Source organism: Oryctolagus cuniculus, chromosome 15 (genome assembly GCF_051225735.1).
Source record: "Oryctolagus cuniculus isolate XC-2025 breed Fujian yellow rabbit chromosome 15, ASM5122573v1, whole genome shotgun sequence".
NCBI classification, from domain to species: domain Eukaryota; kingdom Metazoa; phylum Chordata; class Mammalia; order Lagomorpha; family Leporidae; genus Oryctolagus; species Oryctolagus cuniculus.
Genome location: NC_142881.1, coordinates 75,675,202 through 75,702,748, shown reverse-complemented (window position 1 = coordinate 75,702,748; position 27,547 = coordinate 75,675,202). Strand labels below are relative to the sequence as shown.

The window sequence follows — 27,547 nt, the reverse complement described above, 5'->3', positions numbered from 1 at the left end:
GACGGATGGGTACCTCCCCATACAGGACCTGAGAGAGAGTGCCCAGTCGCTTGGACTGGGTGGGGGTAGTGAGGTTACATGGATGAGTGGAGAGATTACACCTGGCCACACCGGGCGGGCGACTCAGCAGAGAGGCAGAGGGCTGAGCGAGCAGTCCAGTTGAGGCGTGGGGGCGGGGGGAGTTTTGCAAATGTTAAGAAGCTTCTCCCTGAGTTTTCTCTGGAAGGTCTGAAACAAAGGACTTTATGGATGCAAATGTTATCAGACAGGAGGAAGGGAGCAGGGTGTTTGATATGCAGATATTGGGCTGCACCTGGGAGATTGTGGAAGATTTGTAAGGCAGAAGGGGTGGGGACCTCCACCTGGCAGGTTATCAGGTAGAAGGGGGCAGGGCAGGATGTGAATACCAGGCTGCCCCTGAAACACCATCAGGATGACTTTGAGATGCAGCATGTGCTTGACATAGATGTCTTCTCTTTAGGCCTTTATGTCACACACACATAAGCTCATAACTGACTTCCTACCTAACATTCCCCCCTCAAGAGGTAATACCCAAAATTCTTCTTTGGGATTATGGATGGAGTTCCATTTTCTGTTCTTCAAAGCTGGCATATGGGCATTGAGGGGGTTTGGGTATTTCCTCTTGCTATTTGTCTTATGGTGTGCAACAGTGGCCTTGGAAAGACTGTGCTGCTCGGTCCAGAGGGCTGCTCAGGTCATCCAATGGAATGGGCTGGAAGCCTTGTCTGACGACAATTTGGAGTTCGACAGCTTTTAGTCTGTTAGAGACAAAATGAACAGGGCATTAAAAACACACGGTGCAAAGAGAAGCATCAAGATTACAGAAGTTATTGGGCCAAGGAGAGGAAATAGCCAGGATTTCCGTGATCAGATGTCAGGCCAGAAATCCCAGCCCTGCTTGGCCTGGTCCTGGAGCTGTTTGGCTTTGTCCAGGAAAAGTACAAATTTGGATTTGTACCTGTCTAGTCTGATTGACCCAGAGACAACATTCTTCCTGGAACATGGCATAGACACCCCCCAGAACAGCAGTTAGCATGTCCAATATTTCTTTCTTTCATAACCTTTTGTGACTTCCACACACCCTCTTCAACTTACTTGAAACATTCCATCATTTCCATTCCAGTCTAGAGTAAACTAGCCATCAGGATTCTTACAAACCATGTCCTTTCCTTATTTAAAAAGCTCTTTCCTTTTTAATCCTTTTTACCAACAACACTCTTTCCCTCTAAACCTTTCTTACCGAGCACACATTTCTATACTTGTGATGTTTTCCATAGAGCCTGGTTGGCTCTTTCTACCTTACCAGAAGACTGAGGTCTCCATGCAGAGTGAAGGTGCCTTACAAATCCCTTGTGTGATCTAGAGCTCTGTTTAACGCAATCAGTTCTGCTAACTGAGCAAAAGTTCCTGGGGGCAGAGCACGCTTCAATAACGTGCCATGCTGTAACTGTTGCATACCCTGAGAAGCAGGTCCTGTCTGACAAAACTGTTTCCATCTATGAACAAACTTCATCTGTGTTAGTCAGGGGGCTGTCTTTTAGGTCCCTTCTTCTGGCATAGATCAAGTCTATAGTCTCAGCACAGGAGTGGAGGGGACCGCTTTCCCCTGGAAGTGGCATTAAAGTAGCTGGGTTTAGAGTAGAGCAATGCCTTATTTTTACCTGAGGATTTTTTAGAAGGAGGACCTGATATTTCAGTATTCTACTATTTGTGAGCCAGTGAGAGCCCTTTTGCTCTAATAGAGAATTTATTTGATGTGGGGTATAAAGGACGATATCTTGTCCCACTGTAATTCTAGATACCTCCTCTGTCAGCAAGGCAGCTGCTGCCATTGTCTTTAGGCAGAGAGGCCATCTTGTGCAACCATGTCTAAGGTTTTAGAAAAGTATCCCACAGGTTGCTTAACAGGTCCCAGATCCTGAGTTAACCCTCCTAAGGTGACTCCCTGCCTCCCAGTGATGTACAGCTGGGAGGGTCTCTCTGGATTTGGCAGTCCTAGCACAGGGACTTTAGTCATAGCATCCTTTAGCTGCGCAAAGGCTGTGGTTTGCTCTTTTCCCCAAAGGAGGGGGCTCTGCTTTGGCTCCCTGTCAAGAGCCTGGTTTAGGAACTGTGCTGTTTCCCTGTATCTAGGAACCTGATAGAGAAAACTGGGAGTGCCTGAAGTTTGCAGAAGTAGGAATTTGCTTCATGGCCCATATCCTCTCTGGGGCAGGTTTTCTCTCCCCAGGGGTGAGGATAAGGGTCAAATAATTAACACTCTAATGGACTAGCTATGCGTTGCTTTCCTCTGGATATCTAGTAGCTAGTTTTGCTAGGAAGTTAAGCCAATGTACAAGACTAGAGTCTCAGGCTGGGAAAGGAGACAAACTAACAAATCATTTACATTTAACCATCTATATTATGGACTATTGTGCACCCCCCTCAAGAGATAGGCCCTTTAAGTCCTCAGTGAGGACCTGTCCAAATAGGTGCAGGACTATCTGAATTAGCTGTTACTGAAAGCCCTGTTTTTAAGAACTGGCAGGGAGGGCTTCCTAAGCTTAATACTATTGAAGGACCCCAAAAGCAGTGTCCTTTTGTGATGACCCCAGAAACACAGACTCCAGACCAGACGATGCAAAAGGCAGGAGGCAATTTTATTTCATTTGCGCAAATGGGCCCTCTACTTGCTGCTGCAAGGAGTGGAGCAAGAGAGAGGAGCCCCGAACAATCATTTTACACAGTTTTTAAAGGGCAAAAACACAAAATTAACATACTATAGGGTGGCGTAAGTTTATTGGGCAACTACAAGGGGAGGAGGTCGTCGAGGAGGAGGAGAAACAGGGGGCTACGTGCCCTACGTGTCTAAGCTTGGATATGGGGAGAGGGTACTTGAAGAGCAGAAAGGGGTGGCTACGTGCCCTACGTGCCTCGCGGTTTCTTTGTTAAGCTTGAACAAGCACAGGGGAGGGGGCTTAGGTGCGTACCAGGATGTTCTGTCGCCCTTATCTCTGGGTAGTAGCCCTTATCTCTGGGTAGTAGCTATCTGCCTTCTCTGTGAACTTAGTTTACTCCCCATTTCCCAGGACTGTTTTATTAAGGCCATTCTTATGGCGGCTCTTGGCTCTCGGCCGTTCCTTTCATTCCCCCATTTTTTTTTGAACTAATTTTAATCCTAAAATTGTGTGCCCGTTAATGAGGGGTTTCAATACGGTCACTGGTGGCCAGGGCTTGATACTGTTGCGTGAGGACTAATGCCTGTACGGTGGACAGCCTGTCCCTAACAAACTGGAGTAATCAGTTTATAATGCATGGCCCGAAGGTCAGGATTAGAAACAGGATAATGAGGGGGCCCACTATGGTGGAGAGCAAGGTTGTCAACCAGGGTGACCTGTTATACCATCCCTCAAACCAGCTCTGAGTCTGTTCTCTTTCTCGTCGTCTTTTTTCTAGCCGCTCTCTTAGTTTGGCTAGAGAATCTTTTACTACCCCAGAGTGGTCTATATAGAAGCAGCATTCTTCTTTGAGGGCAGCACATAACCCTCCTTCTTTTAGGAACAACAGGTCCAAGCCCCTATGATTTTGGAGGACTACCTCTGAGAGGGAGGTGAGGGACTCTTGTAGTCGGTAGGTGGGGGCGAGAGCCCTGTTAGGCCCTACCGGTAGGGGGTCGGGAGAGGTGATTTTTAGTCTAATTTTGAACCAGAATCCAAAATCGTAGCCCATGGCATAGAACCGCAGTCCCCATACCCTACCCTTCCTGCGGAGGTAAAATTTCGCTGCACAACAATCCACTCCCCAGTGCTGAAGGGCTTCCAGTAAGTTTCTCCAGTAGTCTCACACCCCCAAGCCGCGCAGTAAGCGGCATCGTTTGTCTGGGGTCCTGCAGCCGGCCTGAAGGTCACTGGGGAGATGGATAGTTGGCCAACCCTGATTGTCACCCCATTCCAGGACATGGTCTAGATCAGGCAGGTCCCATGTATCCACCCCTATGATAATATTGCATACATCGGGATAAAGGGAGGGCCACCACGTTCCTGGTACTTGAGTGTCGCTGGTCAACCAGGCCACACTACCTGAAGGAGAGATCACCTCCCAAGTGAGCTTTTGTGGCTCGTGGGGGTTAGAAAGGGACGAGTTGGATAAAGTGAGACTGAGACTGGGGCGAATCATAAGCAGTGCAGGGGACAGGCTAATGATTACAAACATTAGGCAGCTTTTAAAAGTCTTATCTTGAGGGGATTTTGAGTACGTTGGAGTGTCCATTTGGCTGAGTCGTCCGCGGGGCCTTCTCCCTCCGGCGGTGCCCTCTTGAGGTGCGAAACATGAACCCTAGCGGCAATCCCGTCGACTTTCACTGCAGTGGGTGTCGTCAGCAGCACCGTGTAGGGTCCCTTCCAACGCGGCTCAAGGGTCCTGGACTGATGTCTGCGGACATACACCGAATCTCTGATCTGGAAAGGGTGTGGCACTGTAGGGCACTTGGATTGGTACACTGCCACTAGAGGTTCCCACACATGCTTTTGAATCAGCTGCAGAGCTCTCAGCCGGGTCTGCAGACTGGGGGAAGTGGCATAAGAGTCAATACTGGGCCCCAATAAGTCAGCTATTGGGGGAGGGCCCCCATACAATATTTCATATGGAGTCAACCCGAACGCGGAGGGAGTGTTGCGGGCCCGAAATAGAGCCATCAGTGATAACTCGGCCCAGTCTAGCGCCAGTCTCCATCATTAATTTGGTTAAGGTCTCCTTAATTGTTCTGTTCATGCGCTCTACCTGTCCTGAACTCTGGGGTCTGTATGCGCAATGCAATTTCCAATCAATCCCCAGCACCTTGGCCACCAACTGACTTACCCGGGAGACAAAGGCCGGCCCATTATCGGATCCCAGTACCTTAGGTAGGCCAAACCGCGGAAAAATTTCTTCCAAGATTTTCTTGACCACCACCTGCGCTGTTTCCTTCTTTACCGGAAAAGCCTCTGTCCAGCCGGAAAAAGTGTCTACAAATACTAGGAGATACTTAATTCCATACCTACCGGGACGAATTTCGGTAAAGTCCACCTCCCAGTTTGTTCCTGGGCGTGCCCCTCGCATCCTTGCTCCCTCTGGTACTTTAAGACACTTTGGATTTACTTTTGCACAAGGAACACAGGATTCTGTCACTTGTTTTACTAGTGAGTTCAGTCCTATTATGAAATAGGTTAGTTCCTCTCTGTCCAGTAGGGCCTTTAACTTTTTATGCCCCAAGTGGGTCCATCTATAGAGGTCTTTTATGAGGTCCTTGGCTTCCTTTCTTGGTAATACTGTTTTCCCCTGGATCTCCCAGACCTTACGCTGGCCGTTGTACGCGCCTCCCAGTCTTTGGATGGCTGTCACATCTTGCTCCGAATATGACCACCCCGGGTTATTTGAGGTTTCAGATGACTGCGTTACCAGAGTGACGCTGTCCAGGGCTCTTGTTCTAGCTACCTCATCCGCCATTCTATTCCCCTTGGCCACTGCGTCATCTCCTTTCTGATGACCTGGGTAGTGGATGATGCTCACTTTCTTAGGAAGGTGGAGGGCTTGTAGGAGGTCTAGGATCTCCTGCTTATTTTTAATGTCCTTGCCCCCTGAGGTTAACAACCCTCTCCTCCGATATATTTCCCCATGTATATGCGCTGTGGCAAAGGCATAACGGCTGTCTGTATAAATATTTACTCTCCAATTCTCAGCGGCACGAAGTGCTTGGGTGAGGGCCACAAGTTCAGCCTTCTGTGCCGAAGTCCCTGGGGGCAGAGCAGAGGCCCATATGACAGTTTCCCCATCAACCACCGCCGCCCCTGCCTTTCTCTCATCTTGGTGCAAGAAGCTGCTCCCGTCCGTATACCAGGTGACTGCGTCTGACAGGGGTAGATCGGTCAGGTCCTCTCGGGTCCCGTGCGCTTCAGCTAACACTTGGTGGCAGTCGTGGTCGACTTGTGATTCAGACCCCGGCTCAGGAAGCAGGGTGGCCGGGTTGAGCGAGGCAGCAGACCCATACCAGACCCGTTCAGGGTTGAGCAGCATGGCCTGGTAGTGGGTGACCCTGGCGTTCGAGAGCCATCTATCTGGCGGTTGGCGGATGACGGCCTCAATGGCATGGGGTGCCACTATGGTGAGTGGTTGCCCCAAAGTCAATTTGTCCGAGTCTTTCACCAAGACGGCCACAGCCGCAATCATGCGGAGGCAAGGGGGCCACCCCGAGGTGACACTGTCCAGTTTCTTTGAAAAATACGCCACAGGTCTTTTCCAGGGCCCCAAATTCTGAGTCAAGACACCCTTTGCCATTCCCCCTTTTTCATCCACATAGAGGGTAAAGGGCTTAGCGGGGTCTGGGAGGCTTAATGCAGGGGCCTCCAAGAGGGCCCGTTTTATTCTGTCAAAAGCTAATTGTTCCCTTCCCCCAGATGAACGGGAATTTGTCCTGGTTAGGGGGTACAGGGATGCTGCCATCTCTGCAAAACCCGGTATCCAGAAGCGGCAGAAACCGGCACTGCCCAAGAACTCCCTGAGGTGACGAGCATTCTTAGGCGGCAGAATGAGTGCTACGGCCTTTTTCTGTTCCTCAGTCAGCCACCTCCAACCCCCCTCCAATACGTAGCCTAGGTAGGTCACGCGTTGGGTGCAAAGTTGGGCCTTTTTTGCGGAAGCCCTGTATCCTAGCTCTCCCAGCCTACAGAGTAGGGCCTCCGTACCTCTGGTGCAACCTTGCTCAGTCTCTGCAGCTAACAATAGGTCATCCACATATTGTAGGAGAGTCAACTCTGGGTGGCTTACCCGGAAGTCCACCAAGTCCTGGTGTAGGGCTTCATCAAACAGCGTAGGGGAGTTCTTGAACCCTTGGGGAAGCCTGGTCCACGTTAGTTGTCCCAAAAACCCAGTCTCTGGGTCTTTCCACTCGAAGGCAAAGAGAGGTTGACTCTGGGGACTCAGTCTTAGGCAAAAGAAGGCATCTTTCAAGTCAAGCACCGTATACCAAGTTCGGGTTGGGGGCAGGGTGCTCAACAGGTTGTATGGGTTAGGGACCGTGGGGTGAATGTCCTCAGCCCTACGGTTTACTTCCCGTAGGTCTTGCACTGGCCTGTAATCATTAGAGCCAGGCTTTTTGACTGGTAACAAAGGGGTGTTCCAAGGTGACTGACAAGGTCTCAATATCCCCAGTTTTATCAGTCTCTGTATGTGTGGTCGAATTCCATCCTTCGCCTCCACAGCCATAGGGTATTGGCGGATTGATACGGGAGTGGCCGTGAGCTTCAGGTTTACTATCACCAGGGGCTGTCTGATATCCAGCCCTACTCCTCCCGTTTCCGCCCAAGACTGGGGGAATTTAGTAAGCCATTCAGATGTTACTTGGGGCTGAGCTGATAAGGGGCTCTCCTGAAGGCGGTGTTCGTCTTCCAGCTGGAGGGTCAACACATGGAGGGGTTGGCCTGCGGGGCCGACTACTGTGGCTCCCTTGTCTTGGAAATGGATCTGGGCCCCAACCTTTGAGAGCAGATCCCTTCCCAGCAGGGGGTATGGGCAGTCCGGTACTAGTAGAAACGAATGCGTGACCCTCCCTGTTGCCAGGTCGACTTTACGCTCAGTAGTCCATTTGTACAGTTTTCCTCCAGTGGCCCCCTGGACCCATGATGTCTTGGAACTAAGGGGACCTCTGGCCGTTGTGAGGACTGAATGTTGGGCTCCCGTATTGACCAGGAAGGTGACTGGCCGGCCTCCCACTTTTAGAGTTACCCAGGGCTCAGGGGGAGGCGCCTGGCTCTGACCTACCTAGTTGTCGTCTTCCAGCACCAAGACGGGCATCGTTCTCCGCTGGCGCCTTGGCTGTCCTTTGTTCGGGCAATCCTTAGCCCAGTGTCCTTTTTCCTTGCAGTATGTGCACTGGTCTCGGTCCAACCGTGGCCTCCGTTTGTCTCCCAGGTCCCTATCTTGTCTACCTTTAGTCTGCTCTGGTGCTGTGACTGCGGTGGCTAGGATTTTAACTAAGTCCTTGTTCCTTTTTTTATCTCTCTGGTCTTCCCTACGTCCCTGTTCTCTGCGTAACCTCTCTTCTCTTTCCTCCTTTGTTTCTCTTTTATTGAAAATCTTTTCTGCCTCCTTAACTAGGTCCTGCAGTGTATACCCCTGCAACCCCTCCAGCCTCTGTAGCCTTGTGCGGATGTCCGGGGCCGATTGTCCAATGAAGGACATGATTACATCAGCCTGCCGGTCGGGGGCCTGTGGGTCAAAGGGAGTATACCTTCTGTATCCTTCCATTAGCCTTTCTAAAAATCCTGCTGGAGTTTCCTCACTACCCTGCACAATTGCACGTACCTTGGCCAAATTGGTGGGGCGCCTTCCTGCCCCTCGGAGCTCTGTCAGGAGAACCTGGCGGTAGAGACGGAGTCGCTCCCTACCCGCTGTCATATTGAAATCCCAATTAGGTCGAGTCAGCGGGAACACCTCATCAATCTCGTTAGGTAGCTGAGTGGGGCGGCCGTCATCCCCCGGCACATTTTTGCGGGCTTCTGTGAAAACCCGCTGCCGCTCTTCCGTGGTCAGGAGGGCCTGTAAAAGCTGCTGACAGTCATCCCAAGTGGGTTGGTGGGTTAACAAAATCGACTCGATCAGTCCCGTGAGGGCCTGCGGGTCCTGCGAAAATGGGGGGTTGTGGGTTTTCCAGTTGTAGAGATCTGACGCGGAGAATGGCCAATACTGAAGCTCCCCCCCCCCACCGAACGCAATGGGAGTGCCTGGGATTCTGCCCAAAATTCCCCGCCCCCCTTCTGCTCTCGGTGAAGATGCAGGCGGGTATTTGGTGGTGAGGGGTCTCGTAGGGAAATGGGTTGTGGTTCCCCTGATCCTTGGACTGTAGAGTCCGGGGACGGGGCAGAGGGAGGCATCTCCCTCAACGCCGGACGGTTGTATGGCGGTGGGGGATCCATAAGGAGGAGGTCCTCCTGTCCATCCGAAAGGACGGGTGGACATGCGGATTTTAATGGTTGGAGTTCTTTTAGGGGATAAAGATCTGAGGTTGGCGGGGGACCTTGTACTGGGGTCTCTGCTGGAGCGGGGGTCAAGGGAGCTGAGGAGGGGAGCGGGGGAAGCCTGGGACTCTTATCAGCTTCCTTCTTATCTTTCTGCTGGTGGTCTTTTGTGTCTCCGTGTTCGATGAAAGGCTTAACCCACAGCGGGGGCTTCCGGGTCAAGTCTTCCCACACCGTAACATAGGGTACTTGTTCTGGACGTCCCCCTTCACCCTTACGGCAGACTTGGTCTTTAATCTGCAAAATTAAGTCAAGGTTAAAGGTTCCGTCTTTCGGCCACCCAACACTGAAAGTGGGCCATTCGGAGGTGCAAAGCGTCACCCACTCCTTTTTGCGGACTTCGATCGACAAACTGCGGGCGATCTCTCGAACCTCCTTCCAGTGTCCTAGAGTCAGGCTTAAAGGTGTCATTAATTGTTGTCCCATGGCGACAGTTGGGGGAGACAGTAAAAAACAAAGAGCGACAAAAACAGTGACACACAGAACACAAATCACAAGCCGCGCGGCAACAGACCGAGACAAAACCGAAACTAAAATTTCAGAAGGGAGCGGCCGTCTGGCCAGGCTCTCCCCTGGAAGAAGGGAAATGCCCTCTTTCCCTCCTTCCCAGACCACCACTGGAGCGTCCTCCAGGGTTGAACCAGGGGTCTCAGGACACGTCTGTCTCCCCCACTGGTCCAGTATTCTCAATACTGAGCCTGTACAGGCGCCCCAGGATGGATTCCACGTCGCCCTGGCAGACAAAGACAAACAGTACAAACCACAATTACAATTATACACAAGTAAGCAAACTTACCTCCGTCAGGCCGATGGAGTGTGGGAGTCTGGGGTCCCCCAAATCCTGGACGAGCCCCCAATAAAGGACCCCAAAAGCGGTGTCCTTTTGTGACGACCCCAGAAACACAGACTCCAGACCAGACGATGCAAAAGGCAGGAGGCAATTTTATTTCATTTGCGCAAATGGGCCCTCTACTGCTGCAAGCAGCGAGCAAGAGAGAGGAGCCCCGAACAATCATTTTACACAGTTTTTAAAGGGCAAAAACACAAAATTAACATACTATAGGGTGGCGTAAGTTTATTGGGCAACTACAAGGGGAGGAGGTCGTCGAGGAGGAGGAGAAACAGGGGGCTACGTGCCCTACGTGTCTAAGCTTGGATATGGGGAGGGGGTACTTGAAGAGCAGAAAGGGGTGGCTACGTGCCCTATGTGCCTCGCGGTTTCTTTGTTAAGCTTGAACAAGCACAGGGGAGGGGGCTTAGGTGCGTACCAGGATGTTCTGTCGCCCTTATCTCTGGGTAGTAGCCCTTATCTCTGGGTAGTAGCTATCTGCCTTCTCTGTGAACTTAGTTTACTCCCCATTTCCCAGGACTGTTTTATTAAGGCCATTCTTATGGCAGCTCTTGGCTCTCGGCCGTTCCTTTCACTATTGGATAGACTTTTAAGTCCTGGCTGGGTGTGTGAAGCCCAGACCTATCCATGAGGTGCTGGAAGAGAATTGAAAGGGATGCAAATCTCCTTTAAGGGAGGCACCCTGTTGACTTACATTACATGGCTGGACTAGGAGGAGAGCTGAATAGGAGGCTGATAGAAATAGGCAAGTTGCGTTTCACTGACCCTAGGCCATCCCCTCAATAGCAGTGGCTGGAGCTGGAAGCTGGGCAGAGGCTGGGCAGAGCCAAAAGCTTTTGAGCTCAGGGCCACAAGGTCTGTGGTTCTGAACCAGGAGTCCTTCGACACCCAGGGCAGTTCCGTGTCCAGTGGCCTTGCTCTTGGCAGAGCTGACAGAAGGCAGTTGCTGTCATGACAACTGTTTGCCCAATGCCCTGGCTCCTTATATCAGCAAGTTTGGGGTGCACTGGCCTTGCTGGGTCTCCTTGATGGCAGATCACCATGTAAAGCAGCCATTGATTGGCCTGTTGCCTATCCTTTGCTGCTAGCTTACTCCTCATTCTCCTGGTCTCTAATAAAGTAGACCAAGGAGGCAGCCTCTATGATGCCAGTCAAGGGGGTTACCTGCATATTTTAAGGACTTGACTTTTTTCTTTTTACAGTGTTTCTTCATGTACATCTTGTATAATTTTCTTAGTGGTTGCTCTGGGTATTACAGTATGCATACATGGTATTTCAGAATGTTTGTGGAAAATGGAAATAGAATACAAATTTACTTTGGTTTAAACAATTTTGAAATCCATGCAATTTTTTCCATAAACATTTTCCATGAACCTTGTGAATACACCTCACATGTGACTTATCACAATCTTGATATCAACATTTTTTACCATTTTGAATTAAGTTTGGAAATATCAACATCTTGAGTATCAGATCACAATCTCTGTTCATCAAACAGAACGTGTAAAACACTCAAGGAGGAAGATGACACATGCTTGTGTTTCTACTCTTTCTGAGTTCCTGATGTCCCAGTAATCCTTCTGCTACCATTTCCTTTCTGCTGAATGAACTTTCTTCTTAGCCAGTCTGGAAGGATCGTTTGCCAACCACCAGTGTGGTTAGTCTTCCTTCATCTGAGAATGTCTTTATGTCCCTTTCCTCTCAGAAGGATAGCTTTGCCAGACATAGAATTGTGGTTGTGCATTCTTTTCTTTCAACACTCTACTCTGCTGTTTTCTAACGGGTCTTCATAGTTTCAGTTTGGGAATCTACTGCCATTTAAATTGATGTCCCTTTAGGTAGTTCCTGCTTGGATGCTTTCAGTATCTCTTTCTGTCTTTTGCTATCAGAAGTTTCATTGTGATTTGTCTCCGTGTGGATTTCCTGGAGCTTATCCTACTTAGGGTTCCTGTCTTCTTGAATCTGTAGATATTTATATCTCACTGAATGTGCTAAGTTGTCAACCACTATGTATTCAAGTAGTCTTTCAGGTGACTGTAGCTTCTCCTACCAGTCTTCCAGTGGAAAGAATGGTGGCTGTTAGATCATTTCCTGTTGTTCCAGAGGTCTGAGACTCTTTATTTCTTGTCACTCTGTTTTCTCTGTTGCTCATAAGGGGTAAAGGTCATTGATCCATTATCCAGTTTACTGATTCTGTCCTCAATCATCTAAACTCTGACTGATTCCATCCAGGGAATTCTCCATTTTTTTTTTTTTACAGTATTTGTTCAGGCCCATGGTTTCCATTTGTTTCTATTTTATACTTTTTCATTCTTTGCTGAGATTTTCTACATTTTTCATTGGTCTCAGGAGAATTTGTCATTTTCATGATGACTTATTTTAAATGCACATCAGATCTTTCAAACAACCTGGCCCATCTTGTTTTTAGCATCATTTGACTGTTACCTCTCACCCAAGTTGTGATTCTCCTTGTTCTTGGGATGATGGGTGATTTTTAATTGTATCCTGAACATTGTGGTAATGGTATTAGAGGACTGGGTTCCAGTTACGCCTTTTGTTTTCGTAGTGAGTCCTGGTCTGTGTGGCCGACTTTCGTTCTGCTGTGCTTTCAGTGCCTGCTGAATTGTAAACACTGGGATGACTTAGTGGTGCTATTTGGATCTGCGTAGTTGGCCTGTTCTGTTGGAGGCCCCCACTGCTCCCTGCTGCTGCTTCCCGAGGAGCAGGCTGGACCACCTGGAATTCTCAGTTTACAGAAAGAAGTATGTTGTCCATGAGGATGAAGAGTGCTGTGCAGGCGGGACAGCTGTGGCCAGACCATCCTGCCCCTATAAGGAAAGAGACCGTTCCCTTGACAGGAGCCTGGGTGTGTCAGCATCCCCCACACCTCTGCCACCTCTCAGTGCAGAAGGAACCACTCAGGCCTGTGGGGATGAAGAGGTTTCATGGACAAGAGCTGTGCACTTGGGGTGAACTCGCCCTTGTTCCTGCCCAGTGTTTGTGGGGAGTAGGAGTACGGTCTTGGGTGCCAATGACAAAGGGGATGTCTGGGCTATGAGGCTGTGGCTGTGAGATCCCCTCTCCAGTGCTGCTCAGCTGCCTGGCCTCTGCTAGGTCAGGGGAGTCCTGGGCTGGTGTGGAAGGAGGGTGCTTCCAGGGCTGGCCCATTTGCTCTTGGCAAAGCTCCTAAGTTATCACCCTCCTGGAAATGGCCTCGTTGGTAGAGAACATGAGCCTGCCGGGGCTACCTTCTGTTGCTGTATCGGGATTTGGAAAATTCTAGCCCAAGTTGCACTTTTCTGTCGACTGAGGAACTTAACATAACCTGCCCCTAAATTTTTTCTTCAGTGCTGGATCGCTCTGCTGGTTTGCCTTCTTCTTTCCACCCTTCAGAGTTCTCTTTGGATTGCCTGTTGCGTTATTTCTGGGGTTTATAGTTGTGCTTAGCAGGAGGAACAGGGAGAAATGAGTCTATCCCATCTCACTCAGAGGCTCTCACGTTGATGGGTTTTTGATAGCTAAGCCATTTGTCATTACTCACATTATGCTTGGCCATAACTTCTTATCCTTGTTATCTGTCACTGGGTGTGATTTACTAATGCCTTGTTGACAATTTCTTTACATTCATGGAGAGTTTTGTAGTTTTCCTCTGTGGTGATGGCCTTGTCTGATTTCAGTGTCACAATTATTGAGGCCTGAGGCTTGGAGAATGAGATAGAAAGTGTTTTCTTGTCTGTTTCTGGAAGAGTTTGTGTGCATGAGTACAACTTCTTTCTTATAAAGTTTGGGAGAACTCACTAGTGGAGCAGACCCAGGTTGAACCTCACCCATACACACACACGTCAGTATGGGTTTGCTTTATAGTGAAGTGTACCTATCTACCCAGGAACACAGACTATGCTAGTGTGTAAATTTAGGTTTTAAATTGTTTCTTGAGTCAGTTTTGTTGTAATTTTGCAAGGAATCTATCAATTTTATCTAAATTGTCAACTGTCATAGCAAAAAAGATACTGTCTTTTTATAATTCATTTTTGTTATTTGTATTTTGTCTATTTTTCAGACTTTTTTTTAAAACTTTTATTTAGTAAATATAATTTTCTAAAGTACAGTTTATGGATTACAATGGCTTTCCCCCCCATAACTTCCCTCCCACCCGCACCATGTTTTAAAATAATTATTCGTTTTCTTATTTATTTTCTGAATTCCTACACTATGATTTGTCATTCTTTTTTCTGGCTTCTTGACATCTATGAGGGATATTTATTTTTTGTTTTTCTTCTTTTCATCTAACCCTATGGTTCTTCTTTTCAATGTAGTTTTAGCTACTGTACAAATATTTTGACATGTTTTACTTTGTTATCTTACTCAAACATTATTTAATTTCTTATTTATTCCATGGATTTTTGAAAAACACATTGCTTATATTTGAAGCGGAGGTTTCCTGGTCATCTATATTTTTTTAAAGATTTATTTAGTTATTTGAAAGTCAGAGTCACACAGAGAAGGAGAGGCAGAGAGAGCGGGGTCTTCCATTTGCTGGTTTACACCCCAGTTGACTGCAACAGCTAGACCTGCGCTGATCCAAAGCCAGGATCCAGGAGCTTCCTCCAGGTCTCCCACATGGGTTCAGTGACCCAAGGAATTGGACCATCCTTCACTGCTTTACCAGGCCATAGCAGAGAGCTGGAACAGAGGTGGAGCAGCAAGGATCAAACTGGCACTGGGATGCCAGCACTGCAGGTGGAGGCTTTACCCACCATGCCACTGTGCCAGCCCCATCTGGCCATCTTTTTGTTACTGGTTTATGACCTATTTCTGCCATGATGGGAGAACTTGTGGGACAATTTAGGTTCTTCACAAGTGGCATACTTTAGAACTGCATTATAGTATTCTTGGTAAATAGTCCATGTATCCTTGAAAACCAACTGTGTATTTTGTCCTCCTGTCTCCTGTTGTACTTGGGGATTTGTCAGTTTCTCCTTTCATTTTAGTTTAATTTTGAGTGATATGTTTTGAAGCTATGTTATTAGGGATTTAGAATTTAGATTTAGAATTCACAACACTTAAAGAGCTAACTGAGAACAGAAAATACCCATGGTATATCTCAAATGTAAAATCACATACTGGGTTACCTGGCTTTATTTTCCAAGGCAACAAAAAGGTTGATCATCTTATCTCCTGCAACACGGCTTTCATTGGACACCTAGAACAAGCCAGTATTGTACACCAAAAATTTCATATGTCAGCAAGCAACATAAAATTGCTTTTGCCGGAGCTAACAATGAGCCAATGCAAACACCTAGTGCGCTCTTGCAAGAATTGTGCACCCCTCACCCCGTTAGGCCCACTGCAACAAGCAGGAGTGAACCTGCAAGGCCTTGCTCCTAATAAGCTCTGGCAAGTGGACATCACCCTCATTAACTCCTTTGGTAAACTTAAGTTTGCCCATGTGGTGGTAGATACTTATTCAAAGGCTGTATTTGCAACAGCCCAATCTGGAGAAAAGGCTAGTAATGCGATAAAGGTGGTTAAATCAGCCATGCTGGTCCTTAGTGTCCCCTGGACCATAAAGACTGATAACGGGCCAGTGTATACATCACAGGAATTTAATTCCTTCCTGAAATCCTGGAACATACAGTCTGTCACAGGTATCCCATACAACCCACAGGGACAGGCAATCATTGAAAGAACTCATAGGATGATTAAAGATCTCTTACAAAGACAGAAAAAAAATCATATGCCCCCAGACCCACAGCTTGCTTTGACTGAGGTCCTTTTCACTATCAATTTTCTTAGTTTTGATTCCCAAGGGATCAGCCCATCTTATAAATACTGGGGGTCCTTTCCATCCCAGACCCCAGCCCCTATGGTTAGGTGGAAAGACCCCCTGACAGGAGAATGGAAGGGACCACACTCTCTGCTAACCAAAGGTCGAAGATATGCTTGTGTCTTTCCAGAGAATGCAGAACAGCCCATTTGTGTACCAGCCAGAAACATCAAGCCTGCAACTGATAGCCAACCAGAACCAGCTGAACAAGACTGAGAGTCCGCCTTGTTAGTGGACGTACCTGCCCTATCATCCTTCCCAAAAAAACTACCCATAGCTACATCCGCTACTGTTTTATACTCCACTAGCTCTGGTCAGCCACTCAAATGGCCCACAGCCTGTGTGTGGTCATGTCATTCCTGATTACCACTGTTCCTCATTCCTACTCCCATCTGAGCAAGCACTCCTGTGGTCTCCTGTTTTGAGCGCTGGTTAGTCAATGACGGGTAAGATCCCCTGGGGGACAACCTAAGACAGGCACAGCCACATACAGAGACCACATGGAAACGGGGTCAACAATGGTATGGCCAAGAATCATGCCTCCCGTTGCTCAAAAATAAACGAAAAGGGGGAAATGTGGTGGAATGAGAAGGTGAGAAGGTCATGCCAAGATGGCTGCTGACAACAGAAACTGCCTGGCAACAGGCCATGATTGGATGCCTTTGAAAACCACATGACAACAGAGCCTGACTGACAACAGGCTGTGATTGGATGGTTTCACAAACTGCCTGGCAATAGAGCCTGTCTGGCAACAGGCAATGATTGGATGGCTTTGGAAACTGTCTGGCAATAGGCTGTGATTGGTTAGGGCATAGACCACCCCTTGACTGGGTTGGCTACCTTGGCTATATAAGCAGCTGTAGCAACTGAAATAAACGAATCTACAGGCTGCTTGCTGCAGGCCTGCTTTCACCCGACTCCTGGGGTCTGTGTGGTGATTTCACGCCTCTTGCCCCCACCACGCTCTTCCTCTCAGGAACAAATCCACAGCAACACTGGTGTTCTTCTTTATACTGCACTTTTATCATTATAACATGTTTTTTCTTATGTATAGTAATGTCTCTTGCCTAAAATATGCTTTTTCTAATAATATAGCTTACATATTTGATTTATTATGGATAACATTTGTATAATCTGTCATTTGCCATTGTTTTATTTTAAAGTATTTTCCTTATATTGAAAGTAAGTTATATTTAAACAGCATAGAGTTGCTGTTGATTTTACTGAATCTACTCTGAATATTCTAGGCTTTGGTTTAGGAGAATCTTATCATTTTATCTAGCTACATTTAATGTAGTGACTGACTGTGCTTATGGTTATTTTCTTATGTGTTTTGTATATGATGTTTTTCATTGTTTTTTTTCCCCTCCTTTCTTACCTTATTTAAAATAGATGTGATTATTTTTTCTCTGTGTTCATATATATATATTTAAAATCCTATTAGTTATTACTATTGGTATAGCCAGTATTCAATTTAATTTGTATTAAAAAATATTTTCCATTCTGATTGCTGTTTCCTTTTTTGGGGTTTTGTTTTGCAGTTCTTTGTTTCCTATCTTTAAAACTATATTTTCTGTTTTTTGATTATTTTAATTTTTTAAAATTATATTTCCATTTTTTAAATATTTTCAAAAATTAGTTCTCTGCCCTCACCCCATTAACTTGTTATTCACATAGCCATTCACTGTACTCTTAATGAATACCTCAGAGATTAAAACAAAAATTTTGACTCATTGCAGTCTAATGTAAATTATAACTTTTATGCTCTCCCAATGGATTTTAGAACCTTTCAATGTTAACCTCTCTTAAATCCTTCCCTCTTTCAGATTATTATTGCACAATTTGTATGTGCGCTTTAAACTCCACACGATATTGCTGTTTTTGTACATTGTTCAGTCACTATTTGTGTTTACCCAGATGTTACTTTTCCCGTGTTCTGACTCCTTTCTGTCTTCCTCTCCATCATTCTTGCTCTGAAGCACATCCTCCAGTGATTCTCTCAGTGCAGGCTGGCTGATGTCCCATGGATTCTCGCAGTCCTTATGCTCCTGAAAACTATCATCAGTGAAGGGCATTTTCCCTGGGAATGGAATTCTGAGTCAGCAGTTACTTTTCTTTCAGAACCTAAAGGTCTCTCCTGCTTTCTTGTTGAATCTACCATTTCTGATACTATCCGTGTTGCTGCTTCTCATTTGAAGACAAACTATCATTGTTCTCTGGCTGTTGTTAAGTTTTCAGTACATACTGTGGGTAGAATGAGTTTTCATCTCTCAGGCTTGGGATTGACAGGATTCTTTGGGTCTCCAGGCTCACGTGTGTAATCGATTTTAGACAATTAGCCTTCTTCCCATCTTTTATTGCTTCTGGCACATCCTCTCCTCTCTGGAACCCTGAGCATATACAACAGAACTTTTGAGCATCACCCACATGCTAATTCTTTCTTGCTTTCTCTTTGTTTTCAGTCACTGAGCACTGATTTTTTAATTTTATTTTTTTAAGTTTGTTGACATGTATTTCAATTACATTCAAATTCTCTGTCAAAACACATAATTTTCTGTAATTTTTGTTTTATTTTAATATTTTTGTAGCTTTCTTGGGATGTATTTGAGGCATTGTATGAGAGGGCTTCAAAAATTCATGGAAAAATATAATTAAAAGATAATGCAAATTGCCATGAACTTTTTGGAATCCTCTCGTATAATGGGCTCATTTCAGGTGTATATGTTAATAGCTTCTTGCAGCTGCATTGAGGGATAACTGCAGTACAATAATTTGTGAATATTTACAATGTACATTTTAATGTGTTTTAGGTGCTCATGCACATATATACACATGCATGCAAATACACATGCATTATATATATATATAATCATACATATGAAGGGTGTTTTAAAATTCATGAAAACTTGTGTTATGAAAAAACTGTGGATTTCAAAAATTTTAGCATCCACACAAACTTGTCTTTTACTTCCATTTGTTCACTAGTCTTTTGAAGTACCCTCGTGTCTATATACCCAGTCTGAGAAGACAACAGACATTGGCATCCCACGGAACTCTGCCTGTGCTTTGCAGGCCATTGCTCCCTCTAACCCCTCTCCCAGTCAACCACCGACCTGCTTTCTATCACAACACTTTACTTGTTCTCTGGGATTTCATATATATAGACTCCTACACTTTGAGCTCTTTTTCACCCTTCTGGAATAAAGACTTTGAGGCTCATGTGTAATGTTGTGTTTGCTAAGAGCTCCTTTCTCTTTACTGCTGAGCAGTTTTATTACATGGGGAAAACACAGTTCATTGATCTGCTCATCTATTGATGGACATTTGAATTGTTTCCAGATTGTGACTTTTTTTAATAAAGCAGATAGGAACGTTGTATAAAAAGGTCTCTGTGTGGACATACATTTTTATTTCTCTTGAATAAACATCAGTGAGAGAGAATGGCTGGATCATATGACAAGCTGATCTTTAATTTTTAAAGAAACTTCAGAGCTGTTTTCCAAACTGATTATTCTATTTTTAATTCTCCCCATGATGTATTAGAATTTTGGTTGCTGTACATCCTTGGTAACACTTGGTGTGGATTAAAGGTTTGGGGCCATCATAATTGGCCTGTGTTTTTAAATTTTTTAAAATAATGAAATAGTTTTACATTTTTAGAAGAGTTGCACAGATCACCAAGACTTCTTTCTTACACTTCCCCACCTTCCTCTAATGCTAACATCTGATCTAATAATTGCATGGGTTTCAGACTTGAGAGGTTAACCTTGAACTATTCTGTCAGGTAAACTACAGACTATATTGATTACATCTGTTGTCCCACTGGCATCTTTTTGCTCCTGTAGGAGCTTTGCCAGGAACCCAAGTAGCATTTAGTGATGATGGCTCCTAGTCTGCTCCAACCTAACACAGCTTCTCAGGATTTCCTTGTCTTTATCAATGCCTTTGTAGAGTGTTCATCAGGAGTTTTGTAATCTTCTCACAGTTGGAGTTTTCACAATTGGACAGGGGCTGCAGCTATGGGGGAAGCATCACTGAATTGAAGGGTCCTTCCGATCCCATCATGTCAAGAGGCACACAGAATCCCTGTGTTGCTGGTGACGGTAAAGTCACTCTTTTCCTTTATATCCATTATTCATGAGAAGCCAAGTCACTTAGTCCAGAGCATGCTTGAAGGGAGAGGATCCAGGCTCCATCACTTGTGTGCAGAGTATAAAAAGTATGTGGATGTGTAAAACCATCACAGTAATTAATACACGTCTGGGAGAAGATGGCTTTGAACTGCATCAGTATCCTGTTTCTCCTTGAAGTGCTGCCCACTGGGTTTAGTGCTTGCCTGTGGATCCTGCATGCAGCACTTGGTGCTGTGTGCTTTCTAATTTGTTTCCCTTCTCGCATCATTCAGAATTCTAAGTAAGATCTGTAACTTCATATCCATTTATTTATTTGCTTACATATGTGTTGGATTGGAGTGGGCTCATGATCATGTGTATTGATGATATTCTTTTGTTTATAATCAAATATTGCTGTTATTTATTTTACCATTCAATTGTTCTGCCTCAATTTGCTGCTGTCTCCTTTGGGCATGTACCTGCCCTCCCAACCCCTTTCTGAAGATGTCTTTACTTCCAGGTGGATAAGATACTCTGGGCTCATCCTGCGTTTTCTTTGCCTCTGACCCAGAAATAGCTAGGTCGCCAAGGGGCTCTGGTTTATCTCATTAGGGAACGGTATTTAGAAAGCAAATCTGACTGATAAATGTGTGTGTTGCTACTGAGACATAATGCTCCTAAGACACAAGTAGAGAAACATATGCATGTATATTAGCTCATGTACACTCATGTCTCTATCGACCATGTTTCATTTATCTATCTGCTGTCTGTATCTATCTACCTATCATCCATTCCACCTATCATCTTCCATCAGTTTTATCTATCATCTATCATCTTTCATCCAACTGTCACCTGGCTATCTATTATCTATCATCTGTATCCACCTATCATCTTCCACCTGTCATCTATCTATCTATCATCTATCTGCTGCCCATTATGTACTTGTATTTCTCTCTCTCTCTCTCTCTCTCTCTCTCTCTTTGTACCTTTATGTCTGCACACAGATAGGGTTAAATAGGAACATGTAGACACACACACATTTTTATGTATAAATAATCATGATTTCCAACTCATCCATTATGAAAGGTTCATTAGCCTTCTCTCCTTGCTTGTCATTTTACTCTCTGATGATGAGAAACTTGCTCTCATTATTTACAAATTATTTATTTATTTGTCCATCCCTTGGATACAAGTAGCATTAGAATTACTAATCAACATGACTGTGAGAAACAAATTTACCAATTAAAGAACAGTGTTTGACTACACTTCTTTTGGTATTTAGCTTCTCAGTATCCAAGCAAAACACTGTTTCCCAAAGCTACTTAGGTCAACTCCCTTTTCCCTCACCATCTTCAGTGAGGTTATGATTTACATTTGTACACAGATTCATTTTTTCACAGTCCACTGTCATCCTGGGACCTGCTGACATTTTGGCTTGAGCTTTTAGAAAGATTATGCAATCGAGTTTAATTTTTGTGATGTACAGTTCTGTGGGTTTTGACAAATGTATAACATTGTGTGTCCACCAACATGGTAACGTATATTTCTGTCATCCTTAAAGTTTTCTTGTACAGACTCTCTGCCCTCCCCAGTGCCTGGAAAGTAACTGCTGATCCATTTTTTGTTCCTATTGTTTTGATGTTGCAAGAATTTCATGTAAATGTGACAAATAGCCTTAGGGATCTGTCCTCTTTCACTTAGCAAAATCATTTAAGACTCATCCATGCCACTCTGTAATTCAGTGTTTATTCTTTCCACTGCTGAATAGAATTCCTGTGTATGGATGTTAACAGAAGGGCATCTTGATGACAGGGTATTTTTTTAAAGTTCACAGAAAGTATGATTAAAAGATAAGTTTATTTTAGTGCAAATGACATTTAAAAATCCTTGCACACAAAGAATCTTCAAACAGTTCATGAAAAACACGTGTTATGAAAAAAATTAGGTGAATTTCAAAAAAAAAACTTGCACAAAAATTATCCTTAAAGTCCATTTTCTATGAACTAGTCATCACATGACTAGTTTTGGACGTTTCAGGAACAAGATATGATCAACATTTGTGAAACAACCTTTAGACTTTTGTGTGAAGATAAGTTTCAGTTCATTTGAATGAACCCCTTGAGATGGGAATAATGGGCCAGGTGATAGTGTATAATTATCTTCATGGGAAACTGCCCAATTCTTATTCAAAGTGACAAAAATTTTGCATTTCTACTAGCAATGAATTAATGTTAGTGTTGTTCCATATCCTTGTCAGCATTTGGAAATCTGTTTTTAAAATTATTAGTATTTTAAAAGTTTTAACTTTCACGTAGATAGTATTGCCTCATTTAAATGTTAATTTGAGCATAACTAATGACTCAGAATGTTGAATATCTTTTTAGATACTTATATACCATCTGTGTATCTTTTTTGTTAATGTGTCTCCTCTTTTGCCCATTTTAAGAAATGCATTTGTTTTGTTTGATTATTCTTGACGTTTAAGTATTCTCTATATGTCTACTTTTGACACCATGTGTTTGTTGAGTATGTGTTTTCAAAATATTTTCCCCACCTGTGACAGTTTTTCCTTTTCTTAAGTGTTTTTTTCAGAGTAAAACTTATTTGTATTTTGACAAATTCCAAATTACCATTTTTTGTCTTTTATGAATTGTGTTTTTTGTGTGTTAACTTAGCTTTCTGCAAACTCAGGAGTAGGATGATTTTCTCCTAGGTTTCATCTAGAAATTTTAAAGTTTTCTTTATAAGCCCGTGATCCAATTTGAGTTTATAGCCAGTGGTCTTGTTAAACTTACCTATTAGTTCTAGTAGCTTTTTATATGATTCAGGCTTTATACATGAAGAATCATTTCATATGCAAATAGAAGCAGTTCCATTTCTTTCTAATCTGTATTTTCTGTATGCCTTTTGATTATTTTTCTTGTGTTATGACACTACCAAGTACTTCTAGTGTGATGCTGATTAGAAACTGTAAAATAAGGCCTCCGTTCTTGGCACTGCATGTTGAGGATAAGGAATTCAGTCTCACACTGTTAACTGTGATATTACCAGGCAGGCACTGTGGTGTAGCAGCTGTTGACTGGACCAGCTAAATCCTGTATCAGAGTGCCTGGGATCAAGTCCCAACTCCACTTCCAATCCAGCTGCCTGCTAATGTGCATCTTGGGAAGCAGCAGATGATCCTCAGGTACCTGGGTCCCTGCCACCCACATGGGAGACCTGGATGGAGTTCAGGGCTCCTGGCTTCAGCTTGACCCAGCCTGGCAGTGCAGCCATTTGAGGAGTGAATCAGTGGATAAAGGATCTCTTTGGTGCATGCCTGAATTCAATTTGCTAATATTTTGTTGAACATTTTGCATCTGAGGTTGTAAGATTTGCTACTCTCTAGTTTTCTTGTAAGTCTGTGTGCTTTTGGTATTAGAATAATGCTACCTTCAAAACATGAGTTGGTAAATGTTCCCTTCCCTTCTGTTTTCTTAAAGAGATTATTTCTACATGATATTTCTTCCTGGTTATATAAATGAACCCATCTTTGCCTCAGTTTCTTTTTGGAAAATTTTTTCATAACAAATTCAATATTCTTGATGGATATAAAGTATGTACTCATTATCTATTTCTTCTTGGATAGACTATGATAGTTTGTATCTTTCAAGGAATTGGTCATTTTCCTTTGAGTTATTCATCTATGAGCATGTAGTTCTTCACAGTAGTGCCTTACTAGCATCTTCAAAGTCTATATTAATTTTCTATTTTCATTCCAGATATTAGTAACCTGTGTCATTTCTGTTCTTGTTTTATTTATTTATTTATTTATTTTATTGTATTGTATTTTATTTTATTTTTTGACACGCAGAGTGGACAATGAGAGAAAGAAACAGAGAGAAATGTCTTCCTTTTTCTGTTGGTTCACCCCTCAATGGCCTCTGTGGCCGGCGTGCTATGGCCGGCGCACCGTGCCAATTCAAAGCCAGGAACCAGGTGCTTCTCCCGGTCTCCCATGCGGGTGCAGGGCCCAAGGACCTTGGCCATCCTCCATTGCACTCCCGGGCCACAGCAGAGAGCTGGACTGGAAGAGGAGCAACTTGGACAGAATCTGGCGCCCCAACCGGGACTAGAACCTGGGGTACCAGTGCCACAGGTGGAGGATTAGCCTATTGAGCTGCAGTGCTGGCTTTCTGTTCTTGTTTTAAAGATGTATTTATTTGAAAGGCAGAATTACAGAGAGAAGAGAAAGAGAGAATGGGAGAGACAGACAGAGGAAGGGAAAGAAAGAGAAATCTTTCATTTGCTGGTTCATTCCCCAAATGATCACATAGTTAGGGCTGGGCCAGGCCAAAGCCAGGAGATTGGAACTCCATCCGGATCTCCAGTGTGAGTGGCAGGGGCCCAGGTATTTGGGCCATCTTCCACTGTTTCCCCAGGCACATTAGCACGGAGCTGGATAGGAATTGGAGCAGGCAGGACTCGAGCCAGTGCTCATATGGGATGCTGGCATTGCAAGTGGCAGCTTAACCTGCTGTGCCACAACACTGACCCCTCGATTTGTCAGTCTTGCTAGAGTTTTATCAGTGTTCTCAATCTTTACAAAGAACCAGCTTTTAATTTGATTGATTTCCTCTATGTTTCTGTTTCCAATTTCAAAGATTGCTGCTCTTATCCCCCATACTGTTTGTTTTAGGCTTAATTCGTTCTTTTCTTTCAGCTTACTTAAGGTGGTCACTTAGGTTATTTTATGTCTTTCTTTGATATGAATATTTAATTCTACACTTTTCCCTCCAAGTCCTGCTCTGGCTATATTCCAGAAAACTTGGAAAGGTGTGTCATTATCCACCCACTTATTTTCAGTTCATCTGGTATGTATGTTTAACCTGTGGCCCCATAGGAAGCATGTTATTGGTTTGTGTTTATTGTGTTAATGCCTGTCTTTAAATTGTAGTGTTGAAACCATTAAAGCAAATTTTTTATCTGTGTATTTGAGAGACAGAGGAACAGAGAGAGAAGCAGGGATGGGGTGAGGGAGAGTCAGCATTCCCTTCAGTGGGTTCACTCCCCAAATGACTACGGATTATACTAAAAAAATTATATTGCTAACTAGCATTTTGGTCCTACTGAGGTTCAGTTTTAAAATTTGTTATGGTGATTGTATTTTAATCTTTCCATCCATCTTTTGGCTCACTCACTAAATGTCCGTAACAGCCAAGGCAGGGCCAGGCCAAAGTCAGGATCCCAGAACTCAGTCTCCGTCTTCAGTGTGCGTGGTAGGAACCATTAGTGGGCCATCATCCCCTCCTCCCAGGGTGCACCAGGAAGCTGCATGAGAAGTGAAGCAGCCCAGACTCAAACCACAGCTTAGCTGGCTCTGCACAATGCCTGCCTCTGTGTGCGGGTTTCACCGAGGTGTTTTGGAATTCTCTCATTTAGCTTTTTCCTCTCTTAACGTACCTCATAAATCCTTCTAACTTTGGCACCACACACTGAGTTCTGTTCTCTTCACCTAGTGAGACTGTCACTCCTTGCCCGTGTTTAATTTCCATGAAAATCACATTGGAGGATGACCTCAGCCAAGAAGACCCGGGTGAATATGGAGCACCTCTCACTTTTTCCTTTAGTATCTCAGTATCATTCATGTACTGGTATACTGTCAGTTGCCAATTCTTTGTTATTATTATTGGCATTGTCCTTGATTTTATTTCTCCTTGTGTTCCAACCCCATAGCTTATCATTTTTAATTTTTCTTATCACAACTATTTTTAAAAAAATGAAAAAAGATTGTGATATGTGTACATTTTCCTTTATTGTTGTAGATCTGTTAGAGTCACATTTTCATGTGATATCATTTTCCATCAGTCTGAAAACCTTCCTTTAACATTTTATGTTGGGTATTTGCTTAGCTGGAAATGTCTTTTATTTCTTTATATTTTTTGAGGGATTTTATTTTTGCTGCATATTTGGCAACTTTTATTTCTATTTTGTTTTATTATATTGCAGCTAATATTGTAACTGGAAAGAAATTTGCAGTATTTTTATATTTTCACCCATCTAAACAGTATTTCTTTTTTTCTCTAGCTGATTTTTAAGACTTTCTCCATTTTTTAACCAAATTCATTTTTTTCTAAGTGGAAAGAACACTGTTCCTCAAGAGTATAGACAGTATTTAAACAATAATCAAATCTCAAAATGCCAGTTTTGCTCGTATAAATTACACTTTTTGTAGTCTTTATATTGATTGCCACAAATCAGGGAAAACGTATACTATTTGTCTTTTTGGGACTGACTTATTTCACTAAGCATAATGGTCTCCAATTGCATCCATTTTGTTGAGAAAGACAGGGTTTCATTCTTTTTTATGGCTAAGTAGTATTCCATCAGGTACATGTGCCACATTTTCTTTATCCAGTCACCAGTTGATGGACATCTGTGTTAATTCCATATCTTAGCTATTGTGAGTTGAGGTGATATTTGATTTTAATATACCTGTGGTGGTGGTGCCATGGGTATGTGTGTGTGTAGGATTTGTTCATATGTGTGGAGTGTGTGTGCAGGATATGTGTAGTGTGAGTCTATGTGTGTGTGTGTGGAGTGTGTAGTGCATGTGTGTGAGGTATGTGTATATGTAGATGTGTGGGATGTGTATTGGGGGGTTGTGTGTGTGTGTTGAATTGTGATCAGTGTGTGTGTCGGGGGGGGATGTGTGTGGGTGTGTAGTGTATTTGTCTGTGTCTCCTGAATTCTCTGCTCTATTATGTTGGTCAGTTGATCTTTCACTGCATTAATATTGAACTATCCAAATTTATATCTTAAAATAAATCACATAAATGATATAATTTGTTAAGCTGGACCTCCTCTCCAGGTCTTCAGCTATGCATTAGCCATTCTTAGTTCCTTTTGCTACAAAGTTCCTTATGAAATGTTACTTTTTGATTAGCTGTTTTCTTCCTGTATAGATCGATTAAAGAGAGGTGCTATCATTACTGTATCATGTCTGTCTTTCCTTGTTCATGGACAACATCATTTTAAAAATTATTGAATGACTTTCAGTGATTTTTATATTTTGTTCATACAAGTCTTGTACATATTTAGTTTGATTTGTTTACTACTGTAACTGCTGCTCTTGAAATACATTTTTCTAATTTTTGGGACATAGAAATACAATGGACTTTTATACATAGATTTTCTATCCATAGATTTTGGTAAATTCATCTCTTATAGCTAATTTTCTCAAGATGATTTGTGTTTGTTTTATACATAGATAACCATGGACTTTGAAAGTAATGATCATTATTTCCTCCTTTATACTCCTTACTCCTTTTTAAACTGTCAAATTTATATGTTCTAGAACATTAGTATGATAATGAGTTAATTTGATAATAGTGAAGATCTTTTCACATTTATGATTTTAATCGTTATTATTATTTCTCTATAAATAGGGCTATGCTTATTAAATATATTTTGTAGTTAGTTTCTATTAGAATCAAGAATCCTTTTGATTCTTAATATGATATTGCTCATAGAATATTCTCAAATATTTTCTCTGCCTCTATGATGACATGGTTTTCCTCATTAATTTGTTTAATCTAGTTTATATGATTTTGTGTTTACTTGCTTAAGATTTAGTTTTAGAGATTTGTGTTCAGATTTTTAAAAAATATTTATTTATTTATTATTATTATTTTTTTTGACAGGCAGAGTGGACAGTGAGAAAAAGAGA

General features: G+C 43.6%; 2 protein-coding genes across 2 annotated transcripts in view; one reads left to right on the top strand and one right to left on the bottom strand.

The window, feature by feature from the left end:
- LOC149122076 (glutamate receptor ionotropic, delta-1-like) overlaps positions 1 to 27,547 on the top strand; it is a 298,789-nt gene that overhangs the window by 47,511 nt on the left and 223,731 nt on the right. The gene's annotated exons all lie outside the window — the stretch shown is intronic.
- LOC149122078 (uncharacterized) lies at positions 4,898 to 9,476 on the bottom strand. Its single transcript, XM_089314159.1, is given in 4 exon segments — positions 4,898 to 4,938; positions 4,941 to 9,088; positions 9,193 to 9,287; positions 9,372 to 9,476. Coding segments are annotated over 4 exon segments (4,389 nt in total).